Source organism: Athene noctua, chromosome Z (genome assembly GCF_965140245.1).
Source record: "Athene noctua chromosome Z, bAthNoc1.hap1.1, whole genome shotgun sequence".
NCBI classification, from domain to species: Eukaryota; Metazoa; Chordata; class Aves; order Strigiformes; family Strigidae; genus Athene; species Athene noctua.
In genome coordinates this window covers 71777519-71794830 of record NC_134077.1, presented here as the reverse complement: position 1 = coordinate 71794830, position 17312 = coordinate 71777519, and the positions used below count along the sequence as shown (strand labels likewise).

The 17312-nt window shown below is 39.3% G+C and overlaps 1 protein-coding gene across 15 annotated transcripts in view; it reads right to left on the bottom strand.

Moving 5' to 3' along the window:
- LOC141973997 (zinc-regulated GTPase metalloprotein activator 1A-like) overlaps nt 1-11551 on the bottom strand; it is a 34895-nt gene extending 23344 nt beyond the window's left edge. For 6 of the 15 annotated variants that reach the window (XM_074933175.1, XM_074933178.1, XM_074933176.1 and 3 more), the window contains exons 1-7: nt 11177-11549; nt 9939-10025; nt 8983-9079; nt 7716-7807; nt 4311-4370; nt 3312-3349; nt 59-105 (exon numbers count right to left, since the gene is read on the bottom strand). In XM_074933175.1, the coding sequence (XP_074789276.1) occupies nt 59-105; nt 3312-3349; nt 4311-4370; nt 7716-7807; nt 8983-9079; nt 9939-10025; nt 11177-11288 (533 nt within the window). In that variant the 5' untranslated portion in view covers nt 11289-11549. Of the gene's footprint in view, nt 1-58; nt 106-3311; nt 3350-4310; nt 4371-4654; nt 4704-7715; nt 7808-8982; nt 9080-9938; nt 10026-11176 lie in introns of those variants that run through there. The other 9 variants (XM_074933177.1, XM_074933181.1, XM_074933184.1 and 6 more) reach the window with 7 other exon arrangements.
- Nucleotides 11552-17312: the final 5761 nt, after the last annotated feature.

Here is a 17312-nt window from a genome sequence, read left to right as displayed (position 1 = left end):
TGAACTATACAGTGCAGTTCCTAACTGTGATATATAAAATTAATTTATACATTCATACCGAGATGCTTCATTGACAAGACCTTCTGGCTTCTCCTCTGTCAAGTGCTAGACAAAAATTAAAACAATTGGATTAAGCATATTCAAATTACATTTAAATTCATTTGCAATTAAAGAAAGTCAAAACCAATTCAGCTGAGGTATGTTTTTCAAAAAGACACTGAATTTGGTGTCTAGAATTTTTCTGTAAAATGATGGTGAAAAAGCACATTTATGCATTCAGTATTAGAGCAGCTTATTTCTTTTATAAAATAATTTCTCGTTTAATTAGGTTTATGAATAGAATGCAGAAGAGTTGGAAAACCATTTTATATTTAACTACTTTTCAGATTTATGATGAAGTTAAAAAAGTCATCATACAGTAACCATGGAAAAACATATCTGAAAAAATGAAAGTACAGTCATTTTACTAATGAGTGTGATGTCACCTAACTGCTGAAGATGGGTTAGGCTTGCAGTATTGGATTTCAAACACATAACTGCATACTCCTTTTGTCTGAAAGATATGACAAACTGTACTTTTACAGTAAAAATTTCTACCTTTTTCTGTGTTTGTACAAATAAATCACTACTTGGCAAGTCTGCCCAACATCAGTGTTTGCAGCCTCTTCAGGTTGTAAATAGGCAGAAGAGTCCGTCAGCACTGACAGAAGCAGAAGCTTCTAGTCACGCTGAAAGTTTATTATCATCCACAGCTCTGTGCTTCACCTGTCTGCCCAAGCTCATGTCCTCACAGAATAACTGATGAAAGGCAATGCCTGCATCTCAAGCAGCAGCATGAAGTTTAGCAACATAAAGCCTTACTTAATTTAGGCAGAGCAACAGGCTACACTGAAGCAGCAAAGGTTCATCTACAAGTTATTTTCTGCCCACTCCGCCATGGAGGCAGAGATCTCCAGGGGAGAAGCATCACCGCAGACCCCTGGAAGCAGTAAAATTTTAAACTGATGCTGTAGTATTAGTAAGAGCTCACCACTTAGGCCTTACATCCACAAAGATTAGAGAGTAGTATGCATTCCTTCATCACCAATATTATTTTAAAGACACAGGGATACCAAATGAAAGTGAAATTAATTGTCATGGGAAATATATACATTAAAAAACCCTAGAAAAGTATTTTTTCTTCAAATAGAATTATAAGGCATTACTTGACTTGAAAAACAAGAATAGATTATTTCATACTGTCAGTCTGTCACCTTAAAAAAAAAAAAGAAAAAACAAAAACTATTTCCTGATTGTGCACAACCCAAGCAGAGCATAACAAGAGGATGACTGGGAAGGAACCTCTCCTCTGACCTTTTCTTTGTAATCCTCTGTGTATTGATTTTAATGAATTGAATGTTGTCAGATTTGTTGCCCTGAAAACAATGTCAGTAGTCCAGATGTCAAGTCCTCAAAGTAGAGAGCTGTCACTTCAAGTTGTCCAACTGTTTGCTCTTGATTTTAAAAAATGAGTACTTCAGATTGCTGGGTGACAAATCCATTAGAGTGATAACCCATGATATCAATTACCACTTCGGTTTCAATTTGGCTGACTGGTCACAGGGTATAATTTGTCATCTTTACTTGTGATGGGTTGGCTCTTTGAAGCATGACACCTTTAAATTGCTGCCTATTATCTCAATGTCATTACCAATATGGCTTTCAAAATTCTTTGAATCACAAGCAGCTGCTAAGGTCAAGCCTTGCAACCAGAGAAACTGCACGTTAGCATGTGCTTTATACAAAGTAAAAGTTGTTTACTTGGCATATAACTGAGAAAGTCTAAAATTTCTATATTCTGAGTGGATGTCAGGATCACTGATTAAATAATGTAAGAGTTTTCAGTGACCTGTCACAGATAATAATGGATAGAAAAGCTGAATGTTTCAAAACATTTCTGTGGTTTTTCTGACATTAAATTTTTAATATTTAATTTTTTTTAAAAAAAACAATAATTCGGTGCTGGTGGGTGCAACAGAGTTATATTTTATTCAAAGCAGCACTGTGTGAACAGAAAAACATTTGTGCAAGTAGTAAAATATATCTGAATTAGTACGAAGGCACTCATCTGAAAAGGGCGCCTGACTTAAGACATGCTGTAGTTTCTTTTGGTAGCTGAGATGATTTAAAAGTCCGTTCCTGCATAAAAGGGCAAACCAACTCTCAGTCACTTCCCCTTATTCTTCTGCCAACTCCTCCACAAAAGTCCCTGCAAAACACGACGGCTTAACTTGCCAAACTGGCATGCTATGGGATTAGATGAGTTCTGTCCTGGTGCACCACAAATTGACAAGAGGCTAGGACTGTGTCCTTCTGGTAAACCAGCTATTAGACCAGCTCAGCTGAAACAAGAAATCCAAATAGTCCAAACAAAATAACATCTTGCAAAGGGGGAATCACTTCCTTATTTTTTAACCATTATTCTTTAGTTTTCTTAGCTTTTCACAGCTCTGTAAAATACAGAGATATTAAAAACACTTCACAGCATGATGGGATCTTTATACCATGGAGGTAACCTTTCTTATGGTCACTCTTATTTTGAATCGTTCAAAATCAATACCTAATAATTTAGGAAGTGACTACTTTGATTAAGTTGCAAATAATTGTATTTATTACTAGGTATTACCAAAAAAAAGTTGAACTATTTGATTTAATCAATTTCTGTTGTTACCCAAACTCAGTGTTGTACAGGTATGCTCTTACTTTACGCTTTATATAGATTACTCTACTACCTGCTCTTTTTGTCTGCTTCCATATAATGAAGCAATCTTTTAATCTGAAATGGTACCTAAACACCTGTCTCATCTCTCCTCACTACAGTTGCCATTACATTAGCAACTTTCCCAAGTGAACCCTAACTCACTTGTTACCGCACTACTATCAAAGGTCTGTTCTCACTCCTCTCCTTTCAAGCAACATGAACAAATGACACTGCCAGACAAATTTCTCCACTGTTTTTACATTAATCCAAATGCCGATTTGGAATACAACCAAGATTACTGAGTGAAGTGATAGAACTAGAAGGAATCAAGTAGTTAGCAACCTGACAACTCTTAGTAGGTATGCTGCTGTGTTGGTAAGAATCTGAATTCTATGAGTATCAGTACTGTTTTTCCCCATTCAAAGTATAGTACTGATGTACCACAGCAACTGAAATCATCCTTTGTAAGAATCAGAACTACTGTAAAAATTTAATTCATCTGCATGAACATTATTGCAATAGCTGTTCTAAAGCTGCAGTTTTAAACCATGTAACAAATCCAGTAACTTACCTGCAATCCATGCTTTGCATCAACAACAGATACAATACCTAAAAGATCACATTAAAATAGAATTGTGCTGAAAGCAGCGAACAATTTAACAATTTATAAACTTCTTATACAACTATGACAGTAACAATACCATCACATTTACAATTGGTTATAATACTTCCAATGCTCCCATTGTGCCTGAACATTAGACTTGTCACCTAATTATTTCCTTACTTGTTAGTTCTATCTGTGGTAAAAAAAGTCTCCCAAACCACATAAGAGAAATTCTCACAAGGCAGATGCCTCTCCTCCTTCTTCCAGAACAGCAAATTGGCAGAGGTATGCTTTTACAGGTTATCAAAACAAATTAAGAGGACTGAGGTATGCAGTTACTCTAATTGTAAGTGACTAGGAATCTGCAATTCTCTGGCAGAAACTTGGGAAGCTGTTTCCTGTTCAGCTGAATGTTTCCTTGGCTAGGTGGGCATTTCACAGACTGACCAAAGTGTTCGTAGGATTTTTTTTAGATAAAAAAGTAAGGTTTCTTCCTACATTTTAAAAAAAAAAAAAATCAACATTCAACATGCTCTTTAACTACATATAGTGATGATGTGTATTACAGTAAGAGTTCAGAAAAAAAGAAATCATTTAGGAAACACTGCATTGGAAAAACAAATAATGAGGGCTGTAATATTACTCCTAAATAATGTCTTATAGCATCTAACTAGTGAGGGTTTTTCCCCCCCTCCTTACACCACAATCAAGATCTCTCCATATCTGATCCCTTAGCAGAGCATTACACAATTTTTGTTGGATTCAGCAAACTGAAACAGCTCAGCAAGTAGATAAATGAGCATCAGAATAAGCCAGTAGATATCTGTGGTCAAATCTGGAAATGTAAGAACTAAGATCATGCATTTGAAACATCTTCTGAAACCTTTCCTTAAATTATTAGAATATATTACACTAAATTCAGATATGGAATGCCTGTACAGTGGAAAATAAATTCGCATGTCTTACCATCAAGATAGATATCACTTCCCAGTTCAGAATCAACCCAGAACATGGAGGCCACAGCTCCTAAGAAGTGCAGTACATTTAGTTGCAAAACTGACATTTCCAGTAAACTATCAATATTCAGACATTTCATAAAAAACTCTATTTGTAGTCCTGTAGTTGAAACTCCTCTCTGCCAGACTCAGGAAGCATCACAGATGTCAAATATCCAACTGCACATTCAATCTAACAACAGCTATCAAACTATGTGCACATCAACAGCTATGACTACAAAAAGCTTTCAAAATCTCACAATTCCAGATGGATGTAAGTTGTCTAAATTACCTTTACTCAATAATATTAGCTACCTGTCATTGCTATACTCCAAGGCTCCCTCATTTCTGAAGAATTCTGTACTCCCCCTTCTTCACCTTTCAGCCAGCCACTGTTTCTAGGTCATGATGCATACACACATACACACACACACACAAAAAGAGAAAGAAGTTAAAGGAAAATGAACTGGGACATTTGAGAGAAATCAGCTTCCTCCTAGGAACCTTCTCTTCTTCATTGGCTTCTATAAACTCTCCTATGCAGTTTCACACATCATAAATCAACAGAATGAAGTCAAGAATAACTGGATATAGAAGAGAATGTTTTCCTTAACTATCTCAGGTCTACACAGGAAAGCTTCTGGCTTTAGATAATTTTAAGAAAGATTAAAAACTATCTACTGCAGGTTCAGATTTACAAAGATACTGTACTGAAGGGAAGTTTACAAGAGTAAATCATGATGGATCAATCTGGGAAGGCCACACCTAGCCTTCTGTGAAAAACTGATTGTATTTGTAGACAAGAGGGAAAGGACTACATGCATTTTACATCATGTCTAGCAAATTTCTGAACACTGTATTTGAAGATATTCTAGTAACTAAGCTGGGACATTACCAGTCTGAATGGAAAGACAACTAGGTAAAACTGGTTGGTTAGTTAAGCTCTAAAGGTTGCAGTTAATGGGTCATACACTCCTATCTGGAAGCTGACAGTGAGTAGGGTATTGTGGGGGATTCTATCCTAGGACCTATCCTGTTCAACATCTCCACCAGGAATCCAGGAGGGGATGGAAGACATGTCCATCAAGTTGGCAGAGAATTCAGAAAGGAACAATTTATTTATCCAAGGGCAGAACTATCTTTCAAAGGGACCTGGTCAGGCAGGAAGGAATGGGCAATGAGAACCTGATGAAATTCAGCAAGGAAAACTGCTGAGTAATAATACACTTAAGAACAAAGAGTCTCTGGCAATAACAGACTAGGCACAGACTGGCTGGGGAGCAGGTCTGCAGAGGAGGTCCTATGGATCCTGGTAGGCAGCAAGCTGATCAAGCAGCATGTCAGGATCAGAGAAGGCCAAAAGCACCCTAGACTGTTGGAACAGAAGCACAGCCAAAGGAGGCTATTCTCTATTTAGCACTTTCAAGTCCACATCTAACTAGCACTTCCAGCATAGGGATCACTCATACAGGAAAGTCAGCACAGGATCACCAAGACAGTTTAGGCTGGAGCACAGGCCCTACGAGGAGAGGCGGGGGAACTGCATTTGTTCAGCCTGGAGAAGGGACACCTCCTGTCGAACCTAGCAGCAACCTCCCTAGTACCTACAGGTGAGTCACTGAGAAGACTGACTGAGGCCGTGGCAGAAGGATGTGAAACAACTGTAGTAAGTTGAAGTAAGCAAGGTTCACATGTATCAGAAATTTTTTTTTTTCACCATTAAAAGGCAGGCACAAAATAGGTTGCCTGGTGAGGCTATGTCATGTTTACCCTCAGAGGATGGAGATATATGACTGGATAATCCAGAGAACCCAGTCTTGTCTTATAGCTGACCCTGCTTTGGGCAGGAGGCTGGACTAAAGACCTCCTAACATCCCTTCCAAACTGAACTATTCTGATTATATCATTCTAGTATTTTTCACATGCTAGGCCTCAGTATCCACGGAATTTCCATCAGATGACGTGCTTCTGGAATAATAAAACATGTAGTACTCTCTCTTCTTCGTAGAGCCATTTGTATTCTTCAGGATGCAAAACTGAACATACTAAATGGATAAGTCTTGATCAAAAAGAATCAGCAAGTATTTGGACAACTGGGAACACGTTCTATCAAGGACATGGAATCTGTGGCCTGATGCCTGTGTATTACATGGCCTAGGAGTATGCTACTCCTGTTGTCTGTTAAAATAGCCCTGTAAAACAGATTCTTGCAACTGTAGGATGTGCTGTAGGATATTTTGTAAAAATATCGTAATTTGTTATGAAACAAACCAATTTAAAATGTATCAGTGCCACAATATGAAGGACAGGAGAAGCTGACAGCAACGACAGCACCTGGTTTTTTTCTATTATCAGATCCTTAGTTACTGTCTGGCTGTCTAAGACTATCAAGCACATCAAAAGAAAAAAAAAATCAGTAACTAAACTCATTCGAACACCTAAAACTGTCCACCTGAAGTGACAAGATGCAGTCCTCCAAATATCACTCTGTGTCAACACCAAATACCTGCCAGTTGTTCACAGTGCTTACTCATGCAAGATCTAGCAAGGGCCACAACATCTAATGGATTTCTGGTACCTATCGATTTTTTTCCAAAGAGCTTAATAGTTTTCCAATTTGACTCAAACAGAATTTGTGTGTAACAGAGGCCAAATCAATGTCCTTTCTTTTAACGAAAATTACCCTACCATGACAACTATTTAGCTTTGAGCTGGAGTGTCAGTCTCCTAAATGGAAAACTATTGAATTTCTGTTAAGAATTTCCTTCACTCTCGATCAACAACACCTTTTTAATTGAGTTGGTTCTGAAAAAATTGTTTTAGATAACTAACATGAGCTCAAGTTTAAACACCTTTTTATAATAAGTATCACTAAAGAGCACTCCAGGAATTTTGTAAGATCTGTTACTGTTCTGTACCTACCGGAAGAATGTAGTAGTCTGTTTCACTGCATATATGACTTCACAGAGTATAAGGCCTATCACAACCAATGTAACAATACATCAGATGCTAAAAACTTATACTTTAGAAGGAGCAGTGTAGAACAGCAAAAGCCTCCTGAAAACTATCAGTTTCAGAGTGTGCTTCTCTTTTCGAAGCCCTGTGGTCTTCTCTTGATAGAAATATATTTTAGCTGGATTTCTGTCAATATAGAGCAAATGCAGAAAAAACAAAACACCCAACCAAACAACCCCGACCATAACCCTACTTCTGCACATTATCCAATTCAGTATTAGTCTCTATAGGAACCAAAGTATGTGCCAGACAACTCGCCACTTTGTATTACATTTTGCACAGTGAACTGACTAGTGAACAAATAAGCACTTCATAAAAACACAGTAATTATCATGGTTATGAAAGCCATAACATAAACTACCTGGATCTGCCAAACCAGTTGTTTCTAACAATATATAGTCAAATTTTCCCCTCCTTTGCATCAGGTTCTCAATAGCCTTCACACCACTGTCCCTGTAAGAAGAAACAATTAAATCCAAGAACAGAGAAACCAAGCTAAAACACGTATAAACATGTATCTTTTGATGCTGAACACAGTGTCAGCACCATCAAAGCAAAGTCCTGAGTCAGGACTTACAGTCAACAATGAAAATTCAGTTACCAAGCTGCTGCTCTACTACTAGGCAAATTGTAGTTTTCTTTTTCATTTTAGTCTGAAAATAGTATTTGCCTGCTTCTGACAGGCATAATAAAGTCAATTAAAATGAAAATTTATTTTCAAATACTGAAAATCCCTGTAAAGGACAGTAGGGCTGTGGAAATATGTAACTATTTGGTGTGGCAACTGAGATTACAAAAAGAAAGGGGGTGTGTGGAGGGGGTGGGGGAATGGAACCATGTTCACCTGTCTTTCCACCTCACCTATAGCAAAATTAAGATCTGTCATTGACTTAAATCTCAGCTGATGAAGTCAGTCTGAACCAGAAATGTATGACATATTACATAAGAAACAAATGTATATAAACCAGTGCCATAGCATCAATGGCCACAGTCCTTACATACCAGCAGAACACAATGCAACAGGGTTTTCAACTTACTATACCAATTTAAGGCATAGTTTTTCCAAATTTTCAGGACAAACATGACACCGTTTTTATCACAAACTTAGCACAAACAACCCATCATTCAAACAAGCAGGGTAAAAACCTGTCAAAGAAACACATACACTCCTGCATTTTAATGTGTCCATCAGCTTATAATTTGTAATTAGGTCACCAGAAGGTTCTCCCTCCACTCTCTGAGGTACACAACATTCAATTACTAACCAACATACAGAGAAAGAGACAAAAAGTATTTAATTAGGAAACCTGAGTTCTAGTTCTAGCCTCCCCGAATCTTTAGCTCTCTATATGAAAGCACATAACACCAACAGAAGAGGGAAAGCTCCCTATCCTGCAACACCCAAATTGTGTACAAGCTGGTATTTACATTATTTTTTCTGAAAGACACCAAATCCAGTATGTCAGTAAAAAGAAATAAACTTTTGTCTTCCAAATTCCAATTCTTATTTTATCTGACAAAAGAAGACTCAATCAATACTACCATTGGTTTTAGGAATCAAATCCTGGATGTCTTCTTTCCTCAATTCCCTCAAAGCCCATTGTTAAGAACTTGTACAACTTCCTTACTTTACTGAACAGCACAGGCAGCCATTCCTGAGCTCCAGCCATTCTTCATAGAGTTCTCCCCCTTGACTGATTGACAGGGATTTCTCCAAGGCACTTCCTGGAAATATAAGTAGTACTGTAATTTTGATCGACAAACTTGCACGACAGCGCCTGCAGAAGAGGTATGAAGTATTCAAGCTGGTATACATTTTTACTCTTGGGAGTATATTTTTTTTCTTCTGAGACCATGTTTCTGATACACTCTTCAGAAATTAGGATTTTCTATTTTTGAGAAATTTAAACTACAAAGACTAAAACCCAGAGGATGAAAGTAAAGCATAAGTGCCACAAACTTTTCTAAAAGAAAGGGAAGTCACCTCTACTTCCATATCACATAAAGGCTCTGTCTATACATCTTATTTTAGGTTCCATGACTAGAAAAGTGGCACGCATCTCTGTTGATTAAAACAAACAAATGAAAAACAACACCAACACCACAGTGCAAACTGTAAACAACACTACAGTACAGATTCAGAATTATAACCATAAGTTAAAAATCCTGAGAAGGAAAGTCAAGTTCAAAGAACCACAGACACCAAGCACACATCTCCCCATTTTCTTGGTCCAGGATAATTTGTGATCTGTAAGTGATTGAGGGGAAAGAAAATCTGATCTACCAACAAGTTATTTTAATGTCCATTTCCTTGAAATCGAGTAGGACAAATGGAAGTACAGCACTTCCAAGAGGGTGATATATTCATTTACTTGACTCTGAGGGACTGAATTTATGTACAGAACAGATTAATGTATACCATTATTTTATGAACAACAGCCAAAAGAGTTTCTGCCCTTCTGAAGACTACAAGCTATGTCCATAATTTCAATAATGGATTTTAAACTACCATCTTCTTGATCTCCAAAAACTTCACATATTTATCATTTTATGGCTAAAAAAATAATTCTGCAGGTTTACATACCTTCTCCAAACTCATTCAGAATGACTGCTATCCTTTTATTATGCTGCTCTGTCAGTATGTAATTTAGAAGAGTTGTTTTCCCAGCTCCTAGAACACAGGCCATATTTCTATTAAAATGTTAAAAAAGCTTAAATTTTCAAATAAAAACTAAATATTGTTGTGCACATGCACATTTCAGTCAAATCTGTTCACTCTGAGACACGAGTTTTCATCCTGTATCATGCATTCTACTGAAACACTGTAAAAATAAATTTGTAGAGATATTTGACCTCATAGAACTATCTGCACATTAAATGCCACCTTTAAAACACACATAATGTTCCATTCACTAAGTGTCAGTGCTTGATAAATATACAAGTCCCCTAACAGCTGAGCAGTCTTTTCCTGGAAAACTGATTTTTATGTTTCTCTTAACAAAAGGTGATCTTATTCTTCTCCCTCACACCACCTTTTCTAACCAGTTCTGCTGGCATCAGTAATCACTGATACGGTATCTGCCATTAGACGAAGCACTGTTAGGCAAGGTGTTCACAACCTCTGTAATACCACATTACTGTCAGTTTTATCCCATGCAGAAGATCCCAACTAGGGAAATTTTGTAAAGCAACCTTCCTTCCCTGCCCTGAGGATTTTTTGAGAAAGTATGCTACAGCACAAAGTTAAAACTTTTAGAACAGCGTTGGCAATCCTAAATCTGACCTGCTCTTTATCATATATGACTATATTTGAAGCTCCCAAGAACTGTGCTGATTCAAGAGGGAAGCCAAACCTCATATCCGTAACATGGCAATTCGGTCTGCATTTAACTGAAGCCAATACGTTACACTATCCTGACATTAAGTGGCAAAAAGCGATGTGTCAAACCCGGCCAGAACAAATCAGACCCTGAAAAGGGGCTAGTAGAAGTAGCAACGGGAGCCTGTACAGCCGTTCAAAACCCTTCCGCAAATCTCAGTGGATCCGCGCTCACCGGAGCGGCGTGAGGACACTGCGCCGACAGCGGGGCGAAGTGCGAAGGGCTCCTTCCCGCGCGGCCGCCGGGGTCCCGCTCGCTGACGGGAGCCTGCGATCAGGCCGGCCGGGCGCCTCTGCCCGCCTGGCGCGGCGCAGCCCAGCCTCCCACCGAGGGGTTTCCCGACGCCACCCAGCCGAAGCCCGCAGGCCGGACGCACAGCTCTTCCCAGCGCCGGGAAGCGCGGCACGCCGCTGGCAGGGAAGCGGGGCAGGCCGCTCCTCACCCAGGTATCCGGTGATGATCGTCACGGGGATCTTCCTGCTGGGGCCGGGCTCGGCCTTCTCCGCGCCGACGGCCTCTATAGGCACCAGCTCGGGGCAGTCTTCGTTCTCCATGAGAGCGCGGGCCGCTGCAGCTCGGCGCAGCCCGGCCAGCCCTGGCGAGAGAGGAGGGCGGGACACGGGGCGGGCGACGCGACGTGCTCAATCGGGACAAGGCGACGCGCCCCCCTCCCTCGGCCACATTCCTGCCGCGCCGCTCCGCCGACGCCGCCGCCAGCTCCCAGGGCCGCCGCGCCGGGGCCGGGAGCGGGGCCGAGGCCGGAGCCAGCGCCAGCGCCAACCCACCCGCAGCCGCCCCGCCCCTTGGCGCGTGCGCCTCCCCGCTGCCGGCGGCCTCCCGCCGCGCAGGCGCAGCAGGGGGAAGGCGGGGCGGGGGCGTGGCCGAGCGTGCGGCCGTGCCGCGCTGACGGGCTGGGCGGCCCGAGGCGCCGTGTCGCGTCGCGTCCGTCGTGTCTCCCGTCAAAGGCGGCCCCGGGGCAGAGCTCCTCCCGCCCGCTACTCCTCGTCAGCCTGGTCTCAGGAAGAGAAATGCCGGGTCTGGCCCACGGGGAAGGCTGAAGACAGCGGGTCGGGTCAGCAAACCTTGTGCGGAGTGGACGTCTGCCTTTCATTTATAATCAAATAAAGTTAAGCTACAAATTCATTGTTCATATTCTCTGTTTTCCATTAGGTACCATGAGGAGGAGTGTACGTGTGTAAGACATGTCTACGGTTAACTTTAAGTGTTGTGAGCTCTAGGTTTTAGCAAACGGGTAATACCTCTTCCATTTCTTCATGTCAAAAGGTGTAAATGTAACAGTGTTGGGGGAGGCATGGAGAAAAGATTTGCCAGATGCATGCTTACATACGCATGCTCCTCAAAACTCAGGTGTGCTTCTCTGCTCTCAATATAAGGCCCATTAACACTGATTTGAGTACAGACTGATGAAGTATGTTGGGCTTCATCTTGTTTGTTGGCTTGTATGGCAGCAAATATACTTAGTATTTATCCTTTAATCTTCTTGTGCAGGGTAACACATTCTGTAATACCAATTATATTTTATGATACTCCACTCTAAACAGTTTGCTTTTACTTTGGTCATTCTGGTTATAACAATCATGTAAAAGTCAGGTCTAAAAAATATGATCAGATAACTCATCTAATCCATTAATTCATCTTGTTCTTGGAGATACAACTGTATTTATTCCAGCAGAAATACCTATAGGTTCATGATTGTCCAGATAATAAATTCAAAAGCAAATTATCAAAATCTTGATTTGTGAGAGAAATGGATTTTTTTGCTTTGGTTATAGTTAAAATAACTATGCTGTCCTACACAATAAATCTTCTGCCGGCTCTGTGGAATGTCAGCAGTGGCACAAGCATTAAACTTAGAAGTTTAGCAAGGTTAGTGGGTAAGGATAGCTGACAAGAACTGGTTGTAGAGTTTCTATTTCCTTAACTGTGGAAGGCAGTAAATCTCATCCATTCATTAAAGAGCGTAAGTATATAGGCTGCTGATTTGTAGAGTTTTAGAACTAATACATGGTAAAATGCATCTTTTTGCATTCTGGTTTCAGCCACTTGGGTCATCCCCTTATATGACACATCCTGTTTTAAATGAAAAACCTGATCAGTTTTTCAAAGCTATATCTGTTAGAACTCTGACCGATGATTTGCTGTCCCAAGACTGGTCAACTTTACATAGTCCTGTTAGTAAGAGATTAAGAATTTTTTAAGATTTTCACTGCAAGAAAGCTCAGGGGTAAAGATCAGAAAGGTATTGGGAACTAGCAGCTTAGCATCACAGAGCATATAAAAGGCTGTAAGTTGTCTTTCAAAAATGAGACTATCTGTAATACTGAAATCCCATTTACATGTCAGTGAGACATTTGGTATTGGGGAAGAAAAAGGTGATGAAACCAGTGTCCTCGTTCTTTAAACTGTTCTGCTTTTCATCAGTTCACGTGACACTGCTCATTATTTTTCTTTTGAACAAAATTACCTAAAATAAATACTGTGGTTTCTGGGTTTCCTCCTGGTTTCTTTAAAGTTTATTTCAAACATTGGAATTTTGCTGCGTTAACTGTCTTTGCATTTGTACCGAACTGTAATATAACCTACTCTGCAAACATAAATGCAAAACCTGCATATTTTATTGTGGTGGCAGCTAAAATGAGCATAGCAAACCTAAATCTGGGTGGCACGGTTGGAGTGTTTTATTCTAAGATATTTGTAGACCAGACATACAAGATTGGAAAGCAGTAAAGTGTTGATGGGTACCAGGAAGTTGCATTTAATTACTTTAGGTGGCTGCAATAGAAATAAGCTAGTCCCTTCCCAAATACTGAAGATCTCAGTGCAAGCAATGCCATTTGCCTCAGACTGATATGGGTGATGGAAAAGTGTTTCACGGTCTTTGAGGAGAATTCGGGAAGAAGACTGTAAGAGCCATGAAAATAAGGAAGACAATGCACTGAAGAGAATTACAACCTACCGATCCCTCATACTGTAGCAAGGGGAGCATGATCTGATTGAATCAACAGGAAAAGAAAATCACTGGCATTTCAATATTATGCAGAATATAAGAGCCTTAAAGTATCATGGCTGCTGAAGAAGGACATTCCTTTATGGTACTACTAGTCTATATAGTACAATAGTATAGTTCAGTGTTACAGAGAAAGGAGTTGTCAACAAATTCATACAATGATGCCAGATTTTCTGAATTATAGTTAACCTGCAAAACAGTGTGGAAATAGAAATGAAGTTCAGTTTTGTGATCAGCTCAGTAGCTGCTGAGCAGGCCCACATATATTGCAAAATGCAAGCTGGTAAGCAGAGGCATAACTTTAGTATGATTGCATACTCCCCTGCGTACATTTACTTCTTCCTTGCCTGTTATTAGTTATTTCTATATTGAACCACCTCTATTTTCTTATCTGTATTTGAATTGGCAGTTTCTCCTGAAAACTGGACTTTATTTTTCTTTGAAGAATGCAGATTACTCACACATCGTGTAAGAGAAGGAAGATCTTTCTTCAGTCAGCGCAACAGCTTTTTAACACTGCTGCTTTTTATGACTTACATGCTCAATATGCTGTTACAATGTGAAACGTAGTGAAATTGAGAACACTAGAATAAAAGTATGTCTTATAGTCAGTATTTAAATAACATATATCATCTAGCAAGCTGCCTAATTGTACATAAGAAAATGGTGACGGTAAGGGAAAGTTTTACCAGTGTTGTCTCTTCTTAAGTTCTGTTTACTGCTAAGATGAGCAAAGAAATGTTTCTTTCTGATAAACTCTGTGCTGAGGATCTAATCAGTAACATTTTTACTTCTCCAGAAAAATCTGCACAAACAAATGGAGAAAGAAGATGTGCTTTCATATAGCCTTTTTTTTTTTTTTGAGTCAAGTCTTCTATGGAAAAACAGAAGGCTGCAAAGTGATCTAAATTTCCTTTCTCCTGTTTCATCAACACAGAAATGAAAATTCTAGGAGTGAGTTTTTAATTATTTTTTTTTAAGGAAGGTTCAGTATTTCATTGCCAATCTATTTAATACATCAGTAGGAGTAATGGAAAATTACACTTATTTTTTTGAGATTTAGCCCACTAAATTTCATATAACATTTTGTTTAAAACAATCTTGAATAAAACACTTAGATTTTGTTGGATACAATCAAGATCTATGCCAGCAAGAGCACTGAACTTGAGGGCATGTCAGCTTCCTTTAAGGAGAGAGTATCTAGTTGCACTGGCTACATCATACATCTTGTAGGAAGGTGGAATATGAGCAAATGTTAACAGGCATTGTGTTTTACTGGCAGGTGCTGAGATCACCACAGTTTTCCTGTTGGCATGATCCTCCAGATATTCTTAGGAGGTAATCAGATAACAGTTACATACAACTTTTTATAATTACTGAAGTTATATGCCACTGGTGTACTTTGCGCAGGATCCAAACTCAGAATTATAAAATATATTGAGAAAATTCACAGGGACTTAACTCAGTTGCTGGTTGAGCATCAAAGGTACATTCTCTACAAATAAGCAGGTGACACTTAAAGCTTCCACAGGGCTTTGTAATCTGTCACTATCCTGGGATACAAAGTTGTGTTTAATAATGGGTGTGATGCTGTAATATTCTATCACGTAATAGTGTTCTTCACAGTAATACCACTGCTGTCAAAGAAGTGACTGCTAAATTACTCTTTTAAGAAAAAAGATGTTTGGACATGTGTGTCTTAACAGAAAAAAGCTTCCCCTGGTCAGTGGCGTATAGACATGCCGATTATAGTCTCTTCCAGTGTTTCCCTAACCCCAGCTTGCAAACTCCTTCAAAACAATATGCAAGAGTAGCCGTTCTGCCCAGATGCTCGCACTCAATGTGTGCTGTCATTACCACCGCTCAGCTGCTCTTTGTAGAGGGGCCTGTTGCTCTTCTGCCTGCCCAGGTACAGCAACCAACCCGCCTGAAACCACCACCTCCAGGTCAGTTTGCAGGAGGAAGACCAAAGTGTGGTGATAGCATACAGAGGAAAGTGCAGCTTTATGATTAGGATCACCGTTTGGGATGCATGTGTGTGCAGCAGAAGGATGGGGATGAGGAAACGGTGAATGTAAACATGGTTTCTGTCATACCATATACAGGACCCACCAACAGCTGCTGCCATCCAAACAAGGTAGGTTTGGAAAACCATGTTCTGTTCTGAGCTGCTAGAAAGATCTCCTGACTGGAAAGATCATGTTCTTCTACTTGTTCTGAAGTTGTGATTCGACTTCATAACCTTGTATATAGTAGGTTTGTTTGTTACAGGAGTTCAAACAACAGTGCTTAACAATAAGCTAGAGCAGTACTATTGACAATACTTAAGGATAATATAGCTTAAAAAAATAAATTTACCAACATCTCATCTGGTAGTACTCTAAAGAGTGAAAATGATGTAACCTTTCTTGATAAAATTCTTTTTTCCTTTTTTTCTTTTTTTCCCCAAATAAAGGCAATCAAATTGCTGACATAATAGAGGAAAGCAATATTTAGTGAGTTTTACTGCTCATATGCTGAAGTAGACTGCTGATAATTCAGTTCATCAAAAAAGATAAAAGCTTAAAATTATCTAATTGTTTGGTCTACACTAGCAGTTTTGGAAGCCTTACATTTTTGTGTCTCCTCTGGCATTTTTTCCTGCTTGTGACAAAATATTTTTGAGTAATCCTTTTGTCCATGCTTACCAACAATGCATGAAACTGCAAAATAAATAGTTGTAGCATTCATAAATGGGTATATTTGTGCAGGTTGGGATGTTATTTGCATTGCTGCTAGCTCAATTTGTGTGACCAGTTTTGGCAATCTGTTAAGATGAAGCTTGGACTCTTTTAATGCAGCTTCAGTAAAAAATGAAGTGTTTTTTTTCTTGAGTAGTTAGCAGTTCTGGAGATACAGCTAAAAGAAGAAACATCTTCTTCTCTTAAACAAACAAACAAAAAGCAACACCCAAAACCCAATTAACCACAGACTTCAACAAAGGGAGAACATCAAACTCCTTTCATGAGACCTGCTGTGAACAGAAAGATGGGTGTGAAACCTATCTAATACTGAGTTGTTGTCTTACTGTCTCTACAACCAAACAATGTACAAAGTGATTAATGGAGCTAACTGCTTGGTCTTCATTGCTTACAATCTTCTCCTTAACTTGTAAGCTGCTATCATAGAAACAAAGGCATAGTGCATCATGGAAGCTTTTGAAATTAAATAATGAAAAAGCATGGTTATGATTTTCAAAAGCAGTATTTTGAGAAACAGAAAAGGCCTGACTGTGGATGAGCAGTCATTCTTCTAATGACAGGTTATCTATAATGCACAGTTAAGCTACCAGAAAGCAATTTCATGTGATAACAAGGAACTACAGTACTAGTGGAGAACTGCAAACATTTTTCTCTCTGTTTTCCCTTCTTTTATACAGGAGATAGAATGAGGTGGAACTGAGATAGCCCACCTCAAAATGTACAAAGAGTATCTAAGAAATGTTTCTTGCCTGTCCTGCAGTGGTCTAGACAGCACAGAAAATTGATCAACTGGTGTTTATTTCATGGCT